General features: G+C 36.2%; 1 protein-coding gene and 1 long non-coding RNA gene across 5 annotated transcripts in view; both read left to right on the top strand.

Moving 5' to 3' along the window:
• The first annotated feature begins 1,516 nt into the window (after positions 1 to 1,516).
• LOC126727427 (F-box protein At5g03100-like) overlaps positions 1,517 to 19,956 on the top strand; it is a 51,164-nt gene continuing 32,724 nt past the window's right edge. Inside the window, exons 1-2 of one of the 4 annotated variants that reach the window (XM_050433102.1) lie at positions 1,517 to 2,785; positions 3,404 to 3,484. In XM_050433102.1, coding sequence (XP_050289059.1) covers positions 1,649 to 2,785; positions 3,404 to 3,484 — 1,218 coding nt within the window. In that variant the 5' untranslated portion in view covers positions 1,517 to 1,648. The remainder of the gene's footprint in view (positions 2,786 to 3,403; positions 3,485 to 19,956) is intronic. The other 3 variants (XM_050433101.1, XM_050433099.1, XM_050433100.1) reach the window with 3 other exon arrangements.
• On the top strand, positions 3,705 to 7,496 carry LOC126727429 (uncharacterized). The gene is made up of 3 exons (XR_007656245.1): positions 3,705 to 4,011; positions 6,294 to 6,400; positions 7,103 to 7,496. It is a non-coding gene; the product is annotated as an uncharacterized LOC126727429 (long non-coding RNA).

The raw sequence follows: 19,956 nt of genomic DNA, 5'->3' as shown, positions 1-19,956 counted from the left end.
GTGTCTGTTGGGAGTTAGCCTGGTGAGGATCCTCCTGGTGTGGACCTAGTTCTGCCATGCTCGACCGTTGTGCTAGCTGATGCCTTAGTTCTTCCCACAGACGGCGCCAATTGTAGTTGCACGATTTTCCTAGCCCAAACCCTATTGATCAGGCCTTGGCCCAAGGCGCAACCCACAATAAATATTTGTAGAGGATGGGTCAAAGAACTTAGCCTCAGTGAGCTTACTCGGTCTGATGCATGGACAATATTGTTGCAGGAATAAGAACACAAGGATGGATATCTAACAGAAGATTCTATTTCTTCAGTTCCGAATACATTTCTCCCCCCCCCCCCTTCTTTGAGGGACTTCACTACATTATATAGCTCTCTTATTCTTATCTGAACCTTACACTTGTTGATCATCTAAGCCTCCACTTGAGCACCTGTCCCATCAGACACCCTTATCACTCCCTTGTGAGTTGCAGTGGCCAAGGTAGTACTGTTCAGGGGTCTTTTCCTCATTAATGCAGCCAAGAGGGTGGTTGTGGCACATTTAATGTGGTGGTGGCAGCTTTCCATGAGATATTTTGGGTTTTATTCTTTTTATATGCTGGGAGGGTGAACTGCGATGGTTGGGGCGAGATCTTTGACCGGACTTCGTAATGTCCGAGGAGGAGTTACTCCTCGGAAAGGTTTCTTTTATCGCAATTGGGCTTGAATAATGTTTTATCTGTGACTTCTCCTCAGACAAGATGCTTCTCGGACGGGCCTGAAGTTAGACTAGCCCATTATTTTGGGCCGGGCCCCACATCTTTCATACATATGGTTCCACCTTAATAAATTATTATTTTTTAGATTAAAATATTCTAATTTTTAATTTTCACTTTAAACTATAAAATTCTTAATGTAAATGGAAATTGATTTCCATAAAAAATAATAATAATAATAATTCACACCAAAGTCTTAAAAATACTTACCTAGAACATTTTTTATTTGTAAGTTAAAAAACAAAAAAAAAAAAACAAAAAACAAAAAAAAAAAAACAAAAAACGAGATTCTCAAGGGTTGTTTGGTTTGTGTTTCCAAACAACCATTTTTAGTTTTTAAACAGAATTTCACACATTTTCACATACTTTTTCACCTACACGTATTTCCATAAATATTTTTAAACAATAATTTTCAATTTTTAAACACATGTACCAAACGGACCCTCAGCATTTGTCACCCACTAATGCATGGGTGGAGTACTTTTGTTTTTGTATAGAGTGCCTAAGGCTTAACTCCTACGCTTATCAAATTAAAAATCACAAAAAGCTCAGTTGCTTGAGTGCTTCACAGATCACAGTCACATATATTCTTTGGAGCATCTTTCTTAGCGTAGAAATAGAAGGTATGCACCCACCCTCCCTCATCCTTTGGCATCATATTCGCACGCATCAATTTGCGTTTCAATAACGCGAACGTACTTTTTTTCTTTTTTGGGCCTAAAAGCTTAACCAGCGGGAACTAATTCAAGTTTCACATCAAGTTTCACACCCAATATATTGACCTTAGATGGCCAATTGTAACTAGGCCTAAACTACATCCCTGATTAATTGCTTGTCTATTACAAAGAAGAATAGAAGGTGAAGAATCTCACATCACTATTCACTACTGTTGAGTTGAGAATGGAGGAACAAAGCTCTGGTTTTATCCACAGCTTCTCTGACGGATACTATCCCACCAATAATTCTGAAGAAGAAGAAGAAGAAGATGAAGATCATCAAACCAAACGCCGCAAACACGCACCAATCTTAGAAGAAGGTGAAGATCGAATCAGCACCTTACCTGACTCCATCCTCCTCAGCATCCTCTCTTTCTTGCCCACCCAAGAAGCTATTAAAACAGGCGTTTTATCCAAAAGATGGGCCTATCTTTGGACCTCCGTTCCCTCTCTCAGTTTCGAACTCAAAGACTGTCACTCCGATGGATATTACGACAAACGCTTCGACGATTTCACCAGTGCCGTAGATCCCATGGACGATTTCATCAGTGCCGTAGATCACACCCTGCTTTTACACACGGCTCCTAAACTCACAAACTTCTCGGTTCGATTCAAGTACAGGACAAGCCTAAAAGCTCGCCTCGATCTTTGGGTTCGTTTCGCCACTACTGCCAAAGTAAACCAACTTAGTCTACATTTATTTTTAAGACATATTACTGATATCGGTCTTGGCGGATACCAATTGCCTCAGCATCTCTACGCCAATGAGTTTGTTTCTAAATTCAATTTTAGTTACTGCAAAATTTTCCCTAATGGGTTACTACATTGGAGTTCACTCAAGCACTTGTGTATTGGGCAATCGGCCTTGTGCGATGATGTGATAAGGGAAGTGTTAATGGGTAGTCCTAGACTTGAATCCTTGGAATTGCATGATTGTTGGGAGTTTAATCGGTTGGATATAGTGTCCGAGAGTTTGAGAAAGTTGGTGATAGATAGCTATGTGATATATATGTTGGAAGGTAATGTCCGTGAGTTGGAATTGGAAATTGTGGCTCCAAATATCCATTCTTTGGAAATTCTGGGGAATTTTGAAAAGATTAAGTGTCGGATAAAGGATGTGTCGGCATTAATTGAGGCTAAACTCGATTTCGACATGAGGAAGATTCAATATTGTAATTTCGGGGATGATTACCACGCCGAGTATATTAATGAGTATTATGAGGAGGAGGAAGGTTATAAGGAGTACCAAGACATTGTGAGAGACATTCTTGAGAGTGTGCATCATGTCAAGAAACTCACCGTTGGCAATTGGTGTCTCATGGTTAGTTTTCTTTAATAACTCTCTTTGTTTCGTTTGTTTTTCTTGATTGCTAATGTTGATTTCTATTTGCAGATATTAAGGTTGTATCTTTTATTGTTGGTAGTGTCATTGCTTGGCTATATAAATTAAATAATGCACAGCATCTATTGCATTTTTAGTGGCAAGTTATTGTACTATTTGATTTTGCTTTAAATATTTTATATTAATACCGAAAGGAAAAATCACCACACTCTCTATTGTGAGTTGGACTAGGAGGCTAAGGCTGTTGTTGTTGTGAGTTAGGCTTTTTCTCTGGAGCATCTTGATTTTAATCCAAATTGTAATCAATCAAAAATTAAAGGACCTGATATTATTGGTCCAATTTCATGGGTTCAACTTTTGAGTTAGAGATACCTAGGGCATCTGTTTTAGTGCCAAATAATGATTCATCATGATAATCTGTCAGCTCTAAATCAAGGTCTTGGTGCATAAAGTATATATTGACATTTATATAACTTAGCGTTCTGTAACACATGTTAGATAATTTGTTCTGCTGATATATTTTACAATTGACCATGTTATTTGTTCTTAGATTCACTTTAGCCAATTGTGTTTTACATCTTGCTTTGATGGACCTAGATTATATCTATAATGTCAGTGAAACATCTGCCTTCTCCATTGTCAAAGTGCCAATGTTTAACAATTGTAACAAGCATGGAAGAGCCTTCCTGGCATTGGAATCCTACTTCAAAGTTCGCCTTACGTGGAGACATTGAATATTGGGCCTTGTTTGGTTTTTATTTTTTTTTTCATCACTTATCACTCATCACTCATAACCCATCACTTAAAAATACATAACTTGTTTGGCACCATCACTCAGTTCCATCACTCAATATTTTTCACATTATTTATGGGCCCCATTCCTGCCAAATGGTCAGAGCAAACTGTTTTGTTACCTACGGAAGGCTTTCCTCCCCATCTTTTTCTCTTTTCTCATTTTCCCTTTCCCCTTCAGCCCTGTCACTCTCACAAAGCACAAACCCGAACCCATAAAAATTTCTCGTTGCATTTTGAAGGTCATCAAAGTCCCTGAAGGCTTTGATTATGAACTCTACAACCGCAACGATATCAACAGGATTCTGGGTCCTAAAGCTTCTTGCATTTCCTTCAAAGACTCAGCTTGTCGTTGCTTTGGCTACATGGTGTCCAAGAAGAAGTATATCTACACAATTGACGATGACTGCTTTGTAAAGTTCTTTCCTTTTTCCCTTTTCCTATCTGGGTTTTGCTTTTTGTTTTTTTCTGGGTGTTATTGATTTTGAATCTGTTTATATTTTGCCTTTTGATTTCATATTCTCTGCTAATTCTGTTTTTGTAGTGGCGGCATGGATCTGATCTGCATGTTTTTCAATTTAGCTTTTTTTATTTTTTTTGTTACCGATCTGCAATTTTTGAATTTTGAGTATTAGATACGAGTCATGCATCAAAATTATTGTGTAGGTTTGTTTATAAATCAAATCTGAATTCTATGGACTTCAATTCTATGAATCTGATTATACAACAAAACTTCAATTTTTTTTTAAAAAACATTTCCATAGATTTGTGATTCAAAATGCAAATTGGTTGCAGTCTCCATTTTAGTTTCCCCATTGCATTCTGGTTTCCTGTTTATACTTCCTCCATTTAGATAGTGGTCCTTTAGTGCAAAAATTATTAACAGGATTGATAGAACAACATACATCAGACTCCAAATTTTTTTTTTTCACAGATTCTTAAATCTTTTTTTTTTAATACAACTCCAAAAGTTTTGGAGTCTTTTGGAGACCAGACTCCAAAATTATTACAACACTAAAAACCAAAACGTTTTATGCCATTTATATGGTTCACATAAGTTCTATTTTATTTATATTTTGGAGTAATTGGAATGGTCCTTGAAGTTCTACCCTTTTTTAATACAATACTAAAATTCAGAGAAAAAAATACTGGTCTTTTACAGATGCATACCCCAACTATTTTCATAAACAGGATATCTTTATTTAAAAACAAAATAATGTTTTTAAATATTTTATTCTAAAGAAGGAATTGGCCAGCAAAAACGGCAGGGAACTTATTATCATACATTTACCGATCAGTCATCTTGTCAAGACTACATACCTTGGAATTCTATATGGGTCACTGACACAGCTAATTTCTTTAAGAGCTTAGTTTTACTTGATGTTGGAAAGTTTGTTTTCTATCTAATTTGTGGAAAGATTAAGACAACATTGTGTTTTGTTTTTTTTCCTATTGTTACAGACTTAAAAGTAATGTTTTGATATGCCAGGATAAATTTTATTAAACAAAAAAGAACCCTTTCAGTTGTTATGGCTATTATTTGGCATCAAGTTAACAATTGAAATTGGTTTCACCTATAAATTTGGTACTTAGTTTTCTACACACCTTGTTGGATATCATGCTTTGATTCTGTGGCAGCAAAAGAGTATTTCCTATAGACGTTACATTTTCTGTGTTGGCTCAATTGATTTCTCCCCCCCCCCCCCCCCCCCCCCCAAATCTTTATAGTTTTTTTTTGCTAATTTATTTGTCTATCTCTTAAGCTGGCAAGCATATGTAGAACTATATGAATAGAATAATAAACTATTGCCTCAACTAACTCAGCCTTACATTCATTAACCCAAAAATTTCCTCAACTATCTTTCCTTGTTAGTCATAGTCATCTTTCCTTGTGAAGCATTTATTGGCAGACTGGGTGCAATTTTACACTGCAGGTCTATAGCTCACCTGAGATGGTTTTGACTGGAGCAGTGGGTCAGTGACAAACTTGTGTGACTCGATGGGTTTCGCTTTTGGAACATGCTTGGACAAACATGAGATAAAAAGAAAAAATATACTGGGTTATAAAAGTGGGGTGGGTTTGGCTAAAATAGAAGACTGCAACATAATATGGGCTTTATTTCTATTTATTTTTGTAATGGTGGTAAAAAGTGCTTTAGTTCTTGTCAACTTATAGAGTGCTATTGTTTTATGTATAGGATTAATTTTTGTATTCTGTGGTATGACCATCCGGTGGTATTTGAATATGACCATCCAGTGGTATGTATGACATTGTATGGTATGACATTAATTATTGATATAGGTTAGCAGCCAATGTAATATCTGTTCTAAAGAGTCTCTAGTTCAAATATTGCATTGTTTTTTATCCTGCCAGTTCTGTGGACTAGAAAAAAAGTCATCCATTTTGATGGAAACAAAATGGATTTTATTTCATGCATGGAACCATATGGCTCACTGATTATAGGATTAAACTAAATGAAGATGCTTGTTATGAATGTACATTACTGATCACACTGCACTTGGTATTAGAAATTTTCCTTTGTTAGTTTAACTGGAGTAGCCTGTATGTGTTCTTTTTTGAGATAATTGACCGATTAATGTTGTAAGTAACAGTAATCGTAGTGTTCAATTGCATTGTCTAAAGTGGATGTGAAATGGCATTTTGCATTTACTCTTTCCTTCCTTATCTTATCAGCATCACAGTCTGTAAAGAAAATCATTGAATGATATCCTTACATGCTTGGCACTATGGCTGGAGGAGCTGCTGACTATCAATTTTGGCACAGAAATCTGGGCATTAAGGTAATTTAATAAAATGTTTATGCTGTTTTCCCCAGATTTAGAATGTATTTTTTTCAGGCATGTTGGCTACAATTAATTTTGAGTCCGTGAGTGTATAACAATTATGATATGTTAGTATCGTTAGCTTTATGCTGTATACTTTGTGGTGTTGATGTTATCAGGAAAAGTCTAATGTGTTAAGCGAACCTTTTTAGTATAGTGAAGCTGATGTCTCAATGCTTTGCATGTACATTAGGCAGCTAGAAATTGGTGTAGTGGTGGTGGTTTCTACATACTGGGTTATCTTGACTAAAAAAAAAATTACTTATTTTCATTATGACACTTATTCCTTAGTTCTTTTTGAAGATGGATAATTGAAGTGGTAGAAATAATAATAATCCCTCCCAAAATGGAAAAAGAGTGTGATTTGTTAAATAGTCACTTCTAATTTGATTGTTTATGCAAAGCCAGTTAGGCCTTTTACTTAATCTTTTAGGTGGTGGCTAACTCAATGCCCAATTAAGAAACCATATGCTTACCATAGAAAATAGTTTGAACTCCTGGCATGCCCTGTTGTGAATATGTCATTACAGGCAGTGCCCACTTCTTTAGTATATGGAACCTTTGTTTTTGATAAGTAGTATATGGAACCTTTACAACCCAATATTATGTGTTTTCCTTCTTTTGTCACTGCCTAATTGACACTTTCTTGGCATTATTTAGTGCCGATTGCACGGATTGGCAAACAAGCGCAGAATTTCAGTCACAGGGGCATCAAAGCTGTTGGCAAACATTTTGTACTCTTACCGTGGAATGGGTCTGTCTGTTGGGACCATGATTGCTGGATGGGATGAGATTGTAAAGACACATGACTGTACCATGTCATCTTATTCTGTACTCTTTTAAGCAGACTCTTGTAATTTGTATTTTCTATGGGTTGTAGATAGTATTACTTTCCTTTAAATATCAGATATAAGAGCAAGAATTAGGGACTGAATTGTAGGACTGAATTGAGGACTGAATTTGTAATTTGTATTCTTTACTCCTCCTCCCTGCTTTCTGCCCAGGTTTATGGATGTATGGGAGGACTGAATTGAGGGCTAAGCATTGAAATTTGGTGCTTTGTTTTTAAATATTCTGCACTCCATCAAGTTATATATAGCAATTCTCATGTACAGGATGCATGAGAATTGTGGTGTAAGTTTGTCAGGCCAGCCTCCATACTATTTAGGAACTTGGCTAAACAGGCCAGCCTCACTCATTTCTTGTACATGCACAATTTGTACTTGTATGACTTCCATAAGCACAGGAGCATGCTGCCTTATCCTACTTTTCCATAGTCCATAAGCATAGGAGCATGCTGCCTTTTTTTCATTACCACTACTATCCAGTTATGCCAAGTACAGTGGAATAGGAAATGGTTGACGTAGCCGGGGCATAGAGCTCATGCTGAACTTGGACACTCTACTATAGATGTTCTCTCCTTTAAGAGATGGATTCCAAGACATACTTACAAGGCCTAAAATCCTTTAAGCACATGCATTTCCAGTTGGTCTTTGAAACTATTTATAGATAGACTTGTCTGTAAGGTTATCACTTACTAGAGCCCTATGATTCATGACTCTGTAGTTTTGTTAGGCGGCCATTTTTGTCATTGATTGTTCAAAATAATGCACTAACGTTATTAAGCACATGCATTTCCACTTTTGTCATGTCATTCCAAAATAATGCACTAACATTACAAGTTAAAATAAGTTATACATCCATTTACGTAAATAATATTTTCGTCACATATTATAGTGCCAAAACAATTATGATGCAAAGCCATAGCATCTACATTGCACATTAGTAAATGGTCAATTGCCATTTTCAACATATAATCATCTCACATTGCCATGGGCAACATAATCATCCCACATTGTGTCAGTGATATGGTCCCTAAATTGGCCCATCGCTCTCTTCGATGCACTTGACATTTCTAGTACATGCCTTTGGGTTGCTGAGCTTGTTGATGCTCTAGCATGGCCATTGCCTTCGCCATCGCCACTGCCTTCGCCATCACTCTCCCCTATTGTTCTGAACAATTCATCACTCCGATTGTTCATACGTATGAAATTATGTAGAGCACAGTACACAACAATCACATAACGCTGCCTAATTGGCTTGAAGTTTGGCATTAAATTCAGAATGGGGAAACAGGCCTTCAGCACTCCAAAAGACCGCTCAATAACCATCCGCAAGGATGAGTGCCTGTAGTTGTACAACTCTTTCTTTAATGTTATCCATCTACCGGCCGAGTGGAATTCCTGTGCATGGTACCTAGTTGACTTGTGAGGGGGGAGAAGACTAGTGCTAATTGGTAGACCCAAATCCACCAAGTAGTATGACCCTACACACACACAACCAGCCAGCACATAATTATTTCGTTCATAAATATACTACTTAGACGTGGAGGATAAAATAACTTTAGTTAAAGTCACAGAAATGTATAGTACCTGTTGGTGGCCATGGAAATCCATGCTTCCGGTCACTGGTCGCTTCCTCGAAAACTCTTGAGTCATTCGCACTGCCTTCCCACCCAGCATGGACAAATGTGAACTGCATGTCCATGTTACACACACACAACACATTAGTTGTTATAAGGCTCTTGCGGTCCCTGTGTGTTTGAGTCTCATTTGCAGGAGGTCGGGTACTCACATGCGTTCCATCCATTGCTCCTACACATCTCTACACATGAAAGTTTTCATTAATCATAGCAAGCACATATCAAATATCATATTATTTTACTATTATACAAAGTTAGTTAAGTAATGGAATGTTTTGTACCTCAAACCATGGCCAGCACTTGTTCACTTGAAGATGTTCAGGGAGGCCTGTGACATTCTGATCAGGTTTAATTAAATGCTTCGCATAGTGGTGGACAACCCGCAATGCCTTACGAAAATGTCGACACACGGTTTCTGTTGAGTGTTGAAACCTGTCTGCAACACATCTAAAGCGGGTGTTGTGTCCAAGTACGTACAATAACATGGCCACGGCCTAAGTGGCATTCACCGAACCCTGTCCGTCCCTCAAGTAACCATGTTGAGCCAACTCGTCCACTAAATGTAACAGCAATGCAGGTGTCATGCAGAACATCTCAAAACACTTACCTTGATTACCTTCAGTGACCTCGTCCATATACGCCTTGCCGGTCAACGCACTTGTTCGCATTGGTTGTTTATCATAATGCCGCTGCATGTACGCATATATCTCCTCGATTATAGGATTCACTAAATTAAACTCTGCTTCTTCTTCACGTTCGAACTCCTCATCGGTCTAGTCATCATCATTATCTTCATCTACATTGCTGGAACCAACGTCATTGAAGTATGCATCATTGAAGTCATACTCTTGGAACGCTCGTGACCAGTCATTTTCGGATGCCATAAGTGACCTACACATTGGCACAAACACACTATTCAGGTGGGTTATGTAAAGAGAGAGATTTCTAGTAAATATTTTATTCTTAACAGTCTACACCTCAGCCTGTAGTCCAACAAAGTGATGAGACCATCAACATAGGAAATAGAAACCTATCAAATAGTCCTACTAATAACATCAACCATAGATTGTAAGAAGACAATAAATAATAATTAAAATAAAAAATAGCATAATATCAACGTATAATATAAACACCTAATTCAACAATCACAATTATAAACGTATAAAAATCAACGAACCCAAAATCCAAATCCATAGCATAATAAAACACAAACCATACAAACATCCCAAGTTTGTAAATAACATAAACCTTCGTATTATCCATATCAACGTATAATATAAACACCTAATTCAACAATCACAATTATAAACGTATAAAAATCAATGAACCCAAAATCCAAATCCATAGCATAATAAAACACAAACCATACAAACATCCCAAGTTCGTAAATAACATAAACCTTCATATTATCCATACAAAACAAAAGCAAGTAAATAGAACAACCCGAATCCATAGTATGTAAAAACCAAATAGCTTAGACTTAATGCAACACTGCTCTCCCTACTAACCAAATACAACTACAACTAAGTACTAAATAATAAGCATGTAAATATGTCAATCCTCCTCCGGGTTTAGGATGTCCTCAATCCAAGTCTTCCTCCTATGCTCCGGCATACCCATAAACACTACCCTATTATCCTTTTGTTGCAAAACCTTTGACACCTTGACATAGGCCTTGTTACTCAGATCCTCATATGAATTCAGCAACTGAATTGCATTGCCAAGTGAACAAGGATCACCCCCTACGCCGGATTGGGCGAACTGCTCTAATGAACTGCTGGACTTGCTGAGTTTACCACTGAACCTATCCTTCGTCATTGAGGTGTAGTCCTTTAGGGCCACAGTCAGTTCACTTAGCTTATCCGACTTCTTCAAGACTTTCTTACCCTTGCCACTTGCATCTTGCACAGGACATTTTTTCGCCCGTTGGGTTACCTCCTCAACCTCAACATCCTCCACATTTTGCGGGAAACTATCAAAGTTAGGAGTGTAACAGTCATCGTCCACATTGATGGGTGCACTTGCATTGGCATTGGCATTGGCAAGCTCTTCCTCTAGGGCACCCTCCTCATCACTATTCAAGGGAGGAGTGTTTGAGGAGATCTGTAGGTTCCCAGTCGCAGTACTAGGGGCGAACAACTGCTACAATGATGGGTAGTCTAGGCATCCCTGTTTCCTTAAGTTAGCTGCACCATGATTGCCCTGCAATGTCCTTGGAAACATTAGCACACTAAACGCACCAGTTCATATATTACCAACTTAAAGGAAACTTGCATAAATAAATAAAGGCAATAACTAATATACCTAAAAAAAAACGCACCAGTTCATATATTACCAACTTGGAGGCAAATTGCATAAATAAATAATTGCAATAAGTTATATAAATAATAAACAACAGTAAACATACTGCAATCACATTCTGCCACACCTCGTCATCACAAGTAACTGTTTGGGTCTGCTCATCCCACCCCAACCCTGTGTGTCTTAGCAATTGGCTCCACTTGCGTTGTTTAAGTCGAAGCCTATTATGCTTCTGTTGAACTTGCTTAAAGATAAAGTCTTTCCCGGTCCTTTGGTTAAGTTTAGTTGTAATTGATGCCCACGTAGGACCCTTGAACACACCATTTGGCATGTTACCCTTAAGTTGTTCCTCCAACATGGTCTCAATAAAAATATGTTCTACATGGGGAGGCCACTTCTTCTCATCCGTTTCTTGTGATTCATGTGCCATCTATTTGAAATATCTCACGTGGTAAGCTCATGACAAATAATAATTGTAAGAATTGATTAATAGGACTATAGGATTCATGTACCACATAGGTTTAAGAGGTCCAAAAAATGAAAAATATTCCACAGTTAAATCAACATAGATAAGAAAAAGCATGCACGGAATGTAAGAAACAGTGGTAATATATAAGAAATAGTGGTAATATATAGATCCTTCATCGAGGTTTACCACACATACAATGTGACCAGATATACAAAAGATGGAAGTCGAAGCAATGAGTTAGTAAACTAAATAAGGGTCACAAATTCATCACTAGGTTAGTGCATGGTTAAGTACATGGTAATCCATAAGAAAGTACGCTACTGAACATAATGAGAACAAAATATGTCAGCAGATCAAAAGGGACATGCACTAAATTGCTTCGACTATGCATCCGCCTCTTACTGAGGTGGGTCATCAGACAATCGGTCTGGAGAGGCCACATGGGAATCGTTGGGCCGAAGAGATCTAGTACGCACCCCCATTGCTTTGCGATAATTCCGATGAATACGCTTCCACCTCCTAGTTACCCGCCTCACAGTAAAGGCCTTCCCTAAGTGGGCATTAAGATTGTCTGTGATCTCCTCCCACACTGGCGCATTGGCATGATAAGGACGCAAATTCCCACAACAATAGTGTCCGAGTATAGAGTCACACAACAGATCCTCACAATTGGCATCCCATGTTTTCAACTCCACAGCCATCTTAAAGAACAACACACACATCTCATACACAATCATATCACAAGTACAATAAAGATATCCCAGTATTTTTAGAGGAACAAATATTGAGCATAGGATCCCTATTAATATGCATATATTACTGCAATGACATGTACTGAATCATTCTTATGAAATTCATAAACAGTATTAAAGATATAAGCAAATCAAGAAGACACAAATATTCAACAAAACATTACACTTTTATAGAGTAGGTTTTTTTTATTTTTTTTTTTTGTTTGATAAGTACTTTTATAGAGTAGTTTCTAAGTCCCATACAAACTCAACTAACAAAGACTTCTGACAATTTGTAGTTAGATACAAAATCTATGCAATTAACATTGTTAAATATTGATCACTAACTGGATGAACATTGTCATGCCAAGAACACAATGACAATAAAATCAAGCATGATTCACAGAGCCTATTTTTCAAGTCATATTCCAACCTGTTACCAATTTAAAAAGGACAAATTCCATTGTAGGTCATAGCAGGACAATAGACTACAAGCCATACAACACTAAAATGGAAACAATCTTGGTCTAAGATTGGTAGATTACCCAATTTAGGCCATATTGTCTAATTATTAAAAGAGAAATCAGAGAGTTCCATTCACATGCAACACAAAGCCAAAAGCAAGTTGAAGCAATTCCCAAGGGCAAACACTTTAAAGGAAGAATCTGGCGAGGAGAATTACTTGTCTAACCTACATAGATAACTACTAATGAAGTGGGGAACCATAGAAATGCCTACATAATGATGAAACCATGCTCAACCACTTAACTACAACCCAAAATGTAGGTGGACTCAATCACAGTATCCAATTATCCAGTTAAGGTGAAATAGTGAAAACAATATTGAAGAGTCATTGAATGTCAATTAGCCACTAACACTTTATATTGCTATTGTTGCTAATAATAAAATCTAGTAGAAATTAATAGTCTTTTGTAGAATTTGTTGATCTTTTAAAATCCACAATGCAATTTTTTAGGAGTTTCTCTAGTATGCTTCTAGTGTATTAGAGTAAACTTCTCCAATGATCCTATCAATAAATTGATCTTTGCTTATCAAAGAAAACAATATCAGGTTGCCAATGAGCATTAACTCAAATGGATGGTAAGGTCACGGGTTCAAAACCCACTAAGTGTGAATTAAAGCATGTAAATATGTAAATTTGAGATAATATTAGACTTTATGGCTCTCTCTCTCTCTCCCCTTCGTTTACTGCTAGGATCACTCAAATCCAATGTTACAGTAAACCTACCATCCTTGGCCTTCCCAAAGATATAAAATTTACTAATTCAATTTTTTACTTTCCAAGAATTTTCTCAGTTATCAAACAGACAGCAATTAAAAATAATAGTAAAAAAATTCCAAGAAATCAGCTTTAGAAAACATAGTACAGTAACAGAGATTTCATATAATACCCATCAAGAAAAACAACAATGCCAATAATTCTACAAAATTATAAAAACACCCACTTCAACAAAGAACCAAAAATATTCAAATTTTTTTAATAAAAATTTATTAAAAAAATAAAAACAGAACCTGGGGAAAAATTTTCATAGTCGTATTCTCTCTGGGGAGGCCTTGGAGGCAGTTTTTTCAGATGCTTACCCAAACATCAAACAAAGAAAAAAAAGAAAAAACAAAAACAGAGAAGCACAGGTTCAAATCAGATGCTTACCCAAACATCAAACAAAGAAAAAAAAAAAAGCAGAGAAGCAAACTTTCATCACCACAGTTGAAAACCCATCACCACGGCGAAAACCCAAACATCAAACAACGAACAAAAAGGAAAAAAAAAACAGAGAACCAAAAGATGAGAAATACCCAATCCTTGATTTGGATTTACAAGATGCGAAATACCTTCGGATTTCTGTGGAAAAAGCTGAGAAAGAGTTCGGTCGTTGGCGTGTGAAGCACTGCGTTACCGTGACACGGCGGGGCGGGTTGGCTGAGCTCGGATCGGTGAGGGCAATGAGAGCTTCTTTTAAACTTGTGGTGTTACTGGAGTGGAGATGAGGTTTGATTTGAGATGAGAGCTCTGTTTACTGAAGAGAGAGGTTTTGATTTGAGATGAGAGAGCTCGGTTTGATTTGAGATGAGAGATCTCTGTTTACTGAAGACAGAGGTCTGAAATGAAAGAAGAGAGTCATTGAAGAGAGCATCAAAAGGCGCGCTGCACGTTAATTGCTCTAACTGTGGGACCGGGTATGTAGAGTTATTTACGAAAATGCCATTGAAAACAGAGTTATGGAAATTGAAAACAACAATTTTGTGTTTTCAGTTTCCATAACTCATCACTCAAAAATCAGAGAATTGAGTAATGGAAACAGAGTTTAGAAATCCAAACAACCTTTTGAGTTATGGGTCCCACCATTTTTGAGTTATGAGTTATGGAAACAGAGTTATGAGTTGTGGAAACAGCAAATCCAAACACCCCCTTGACTTCTCACTCTCAATGACACCGTTAGCAGTATGTTTTCTTGGACCAGTTTCCCAAATGTCATATTAATAATGAAGGGTTAATTCTAATCATTACTATATATATATATATATATATATGGCGAAAAGCCACTTTTAGTCCCTACATTTTCAGGTGATTCCCATTTTAATCCCTACATTTTATTTTTACCGCTTTTAGTCCCTATCCTGAAAAACGCTTCTCGTTTTGGTCCCTGCCGTTACATCAGAAACGGAGAAAGCTGACGTGGCAAACGGCAAGAATAAATAATAATAAATTAATGTCCACATGGCCTAAATTAATAATAAAAAATGCCACGTCAGCATCTAAATTAAAAAAAATTAATTTATTAATTTTAACTAATTAAAAAAATTAAAAACAGAATTAAAAACTAAAAATCATATGAATTGAGATCTAGGTGTGTCTTGAACAAGAATAACAAGAACACAAACCCAGATCTAAGAACACAAACCCAAAAATTAAAAAAGAAAGAAAAAAGAAAAAGAAAAAGAGAGAACAAACTAGACATCAAGAGATTGAACTAAGAAGATGAAAGATCTGGGTTTTAATCAATTTTTTATTCCCAACATTTCTTCTTTTCCCTCTCCTCTCTCACTTCTCTGTTCTCTGCTTTCTTTTCTCTCTCTGCCGTGACATGTGAATGTTCTTGGTGGTTTCGTGGTTGTGCTTTGGCGGTTCGTGGGTCTGATTTGGTGGGTGAGGTCATGAGGCACGGTGGTGCTGAGTCGCTAGTTGCCGTGGATGGCTCATGTGGTGCCGGGTTACTGGGATTCATGGGTTTTTGTTGGGTATCGGATTCATGGGTTTATGTTGGCTGTGATAAGGGTTTGAATTTTGTGGTGGTCAGATTCGTGGGTGAGGATGTGCTCGATGGTTTCGCTGTCGATTTGGCTGTGGGTTGTGGGTGACTGTGCTTCAATGGTTCTGATTGGTTCATAGGTCTGATTGGTTCGTGGTTCATGGGTTTTTTGGCCGTGGATCGTGGCTTATTTGGCCGTGGGTTGTGGCTGATTTGGTTGATTTGGTGAGGACGTGCTCGATGGTGTCGCCGTCGGTTTGGCCGTGGGTTGTGGGTGACTGTGCTTCAATGGTTCCGATTGGTTCATAGGTTCGATTGGTTCGTGGTTCATGGGTTTTTTGGCCGTGGATCGTGACTTATTTGGCCGTGGGTTGTGGCTGATTTGGTTGATTTGGTGAGGACGTGCTCGATGGTGTCGCCGTCGGTTTGGCCATGGGTTGTGGGTGACTGTGCTTCAATGGTTCCGATTGGTTCATAGGTTTGATTGGTTCGTGGTTCATGGGTTTTTTGGCCATGGATTGTGGCTTATTTGGCCGTGGGTTGTGGCTGATTTGGTTGATTTGGTTCATGGGTTTTTTTTTGGCCGACTCTGTGATTAAAACCCAGATCTTTCATCTTCTCAATTCAAGTTCATTCCCTCTCTTTTTTTTTTCTTTTTTTTTTTTTAATTTCTGGGTTTGTGATCTTGGATCTGAGTTTGTGTTTTTGTTGTTCTTGTTCAAGACACACTTAGAACGCAATTCATATGATTTTTAGTTTTTAATTCTGTTTTTAATTTTTTTTAATTAGTTAAAATTAATAAATTAATTTTTTTAATTTAGATGCTGATGTGGCATTTTTTATTATTAATTTAGGACACGTGGACATTAATTTATTATTATTTATTCTTGCTGTTTGCCATGTCAGCTCTCTCCGTTTCTGATGTAACGGCAGGGACCAAAACAGGAAGCGTTTTTCAAGATAGGGACTAAAAGCGGTAAAAATAAAATGTAGGGACTAAAAGTGGTTTTTCACCTATATATATATATATATATATATATATATATACTTTAGTTCAATGGGCCTATCTATTTATGGGGTCACAATGATCCAGTGAGTTCTTGACGTAAAGAGTAAATGTTGATTGTTGACTTTTTGAACTCTGAAGTGGTTGTTTTGTGAACTATTTACTCAAAACCTTCTCATTGATAATACATAATCTTTCTTCTTACAACAAAGACATCAGTAATTGTATCAAGTAAAAGTCATTCATGGCCAAATTTTTATCCCGGATTTCAGGCATAGACAACGAGAAGACTTTTTCACTTAAATTTAATTTAATTTATTTTTAAGTGTCAAAAGGCAATTCTCTAAGCTTCAAGTTTCTGGACATTGGCAATTCTAATGGTCTATTGAGCCTTATTTTGGATTTATTTGAGTTTAGTGATTTGGGTTGGGGTTCGTAGTAAAAATCCATGTTCCACTAGGAATAGGTATTGGATAGTTTGCTTTCTATTCAAGAATTATTATTATTATTATTCTTTTTCTCCATGAGCGGTGAAGCTTTGTTTGAAGTTTCATAGGAGGTGTGATGTTAGAAGTTTCTTCTTTATCTATAATTTTTTTCAGCAACATGAAACCTAGCATTTATACATTGATTAGGACTTGGTTGGGTCCATTGCTCTTGTGCATTAGACCCGTCAAGATTATGACATGTAAAGTGAACACGTATCATAATCTTTACAGGTCCAGTGCATTGGAGTATTGACCCAATCTTTTCCCATTGATGTATCGCCCTTTAAACCCCAAAATCCAAAATCACCTATCCATCAAAATAGTCTCAATTACTCCATGAAAATGCTAAATACTATGCACAAGTTACTTTTCATAGCAACTCAAGTTTCATTAATTTATTCCCATTGTTGGATCTCCTAATCCTACTATTCCTTTTCTCATTAGAAACCCTTATAATCCTTTTTTCTTACTTTTTTCTAGCCTTTTTCCTTCCAAAACCTAATTATAAATCCTTAAAATCCTAGATGTCCAAAGCTGATTCAAGAATTCCAAATTTGATTTGGCTTTGTTCCCTTTTCTTATGTCAACTCCATTATAACATGACAAGATATCATAATTTAAAAGTTGACTTCAAAATGGGCTATTGTACTTCTATTTTGCAGTATCTTGTAAGTAGATCAGATGAAGTGAACTACTGGAAATCAAAGGAGATCTATTTCAAGTTTTTGCTACGATGCCTCAAGTCTATCAAGATCAAGTTTCTTCTTTTTGAAGGACTCCACACAAAGGAATTCATTTTCTTGGTACAATATCTACTTAAGAATGCAAAGGTGTTGGAGAAGATGGTTATCACTAGCGCAATGCCTATGCGAAATCCAACGCCTTATATGCTACCTAAATTTCTACGAGTGGCTCAAAAGTTGTTAAGCTTCCCTAGATCCTCTCCTTATGCAGTGGTTATGTTCCCATATTAGTAAAATTATTTTAAGTTGTTCAATCCTCAAAAACGATCAAATCTGCATAAATACGTAGTAGTTATGTAGATTAATCTAGTTCAATGAACTAAAATCTTGCTATGAGTTTGCTTTAAGTTCCGATTTCATATACTAATGTTTTCTTAGTTAAGTTTTCATTTGGATATATTCATGGTTAATGTCAATGGTTATGTTGCTTATAAAGTTTTTGATTTGATTTTAATCACTTTGCTATTTCAAAACTTTCAATAACATTGTTTGATATACTTAATTTGATACTCTATAAAATTGAGTGATGTTAAAAATATTAGTACAATTTTATTAGATAAGTCTTAGAAATGCTACACTTTTAACATGCTACCACAAGTTTTAGTGTTTTACTATAAAAAAAATTAATGTGGTGAGAATATAATTGGTGGCACTTCAACATATAATAAATGAATGTTTGAACTAGTTTTATTTTTGAAATTGGTGACATGTCAATTTGCAAGAGTTATATGGTAAAATTTGAAGAATCTTTAACATTGTTCAAGTGAATTAGTCAAATTAAAAAGAAAGAATAATGCATTTTAAATAAAACAAAATATAATATATAAAAAAGAACTAAATTGAAGTAAAAAATAAAAATAAATATTATTTAAGTGATATTTGAAAATAAAAAGGCACATTTAAAGTATATTGCTTAGGCCTCAAATTGTGCCTTGAATTATTGCTTAATGAATGTTGCTATGGTTACGGGTAATACAATTTTTACTACATTGTGCTTATAAACTGATATGTCATCAATCACGATAAAAAAATTTACACATTCTTAATCGAGATAGTTGAAACTTATCAATCACTATTAATGCTACACCGGTTTATAAGCTTTTATGCTGTAAAACTTGTAGTACATTTTTCATTTTCCTTAGATCAATTAATTTTTTATTGAGATAAATTAATTATTATTTTACTAGCCAATATCCCCATTGGTGCACTTTCAAAAATTTTGTAAGAAATTATCCTATAACCCATTGGGTTCATCAATAATATTATAAGCTGTAATTATAGTCTTTGTAAACTACAAGTGATTGAAGGTTATGTAATCTATTATCTCTTTTTTCGCTTAGTGGGATTCTGGGATGACTTACCAATACTATTATTTTAATACACCAATCAGCATTCAGAGAAGCCAACAACTAAAGGGAGAAGAAGACAAACATTGGGGTTGGAAAAGTGTAGTTGATATTTTGAAATTAAAGGTCATCATTCTCGATGTGGAGAATTTAATGTGAAATTGAGATAAGATGGCATGAAGGTTTAAACAACTATATATAAAGCATGAGAAGTGTAAGAGCATTCTCATCAAAGATTTTAAAAAATTTAGCATTTAGTATCTTAAAAATTTACTTTATCAATTTTAACAACTCACTTTACAATATATTCAATATCAAAGATTTTATATTTTTTACCACTTTATTAAAATATTATTTTTTTATTCTCAATCTCATCTCTTCCACTACCAACAAACCCATTGCCACTGCCAACACCCACCACCACCACCACCACCCACAACCTTAACCCCCAACCACAAAAAAAAAAAGAAAAAAAAAAAAAAAAAAAAAAAAAACCCCAAAAAACCCAAAAAACAATCCCAAAACCCCTACAATTGGCCACCACCAATGGAGGAAAAAAAAAACACAAACCGGAACCACAAAAAACCCACAAATTGGAACTTTCGCTAGCCACCAGCCATGCTCACCACCACCAACACCACTATGGTAACCACAACCCACTGCAAAACCCCAAAAC

This window comes from Quercus robur, chromosome 5, assembly GCF_932294415.1.
Source record: "Quercus robur chromosome 5, dhQueRobu3.1, whole genome shotgun sequence".
NCBI lineage: Eukaryota > Viridiplantae > Streptophyta > Magnoliopsida > Fagales > Fagaceae > Quercus > Quercus robur.
This window is presented reverse-complemented; position numbering and strand designations above follow the sequence as displayed.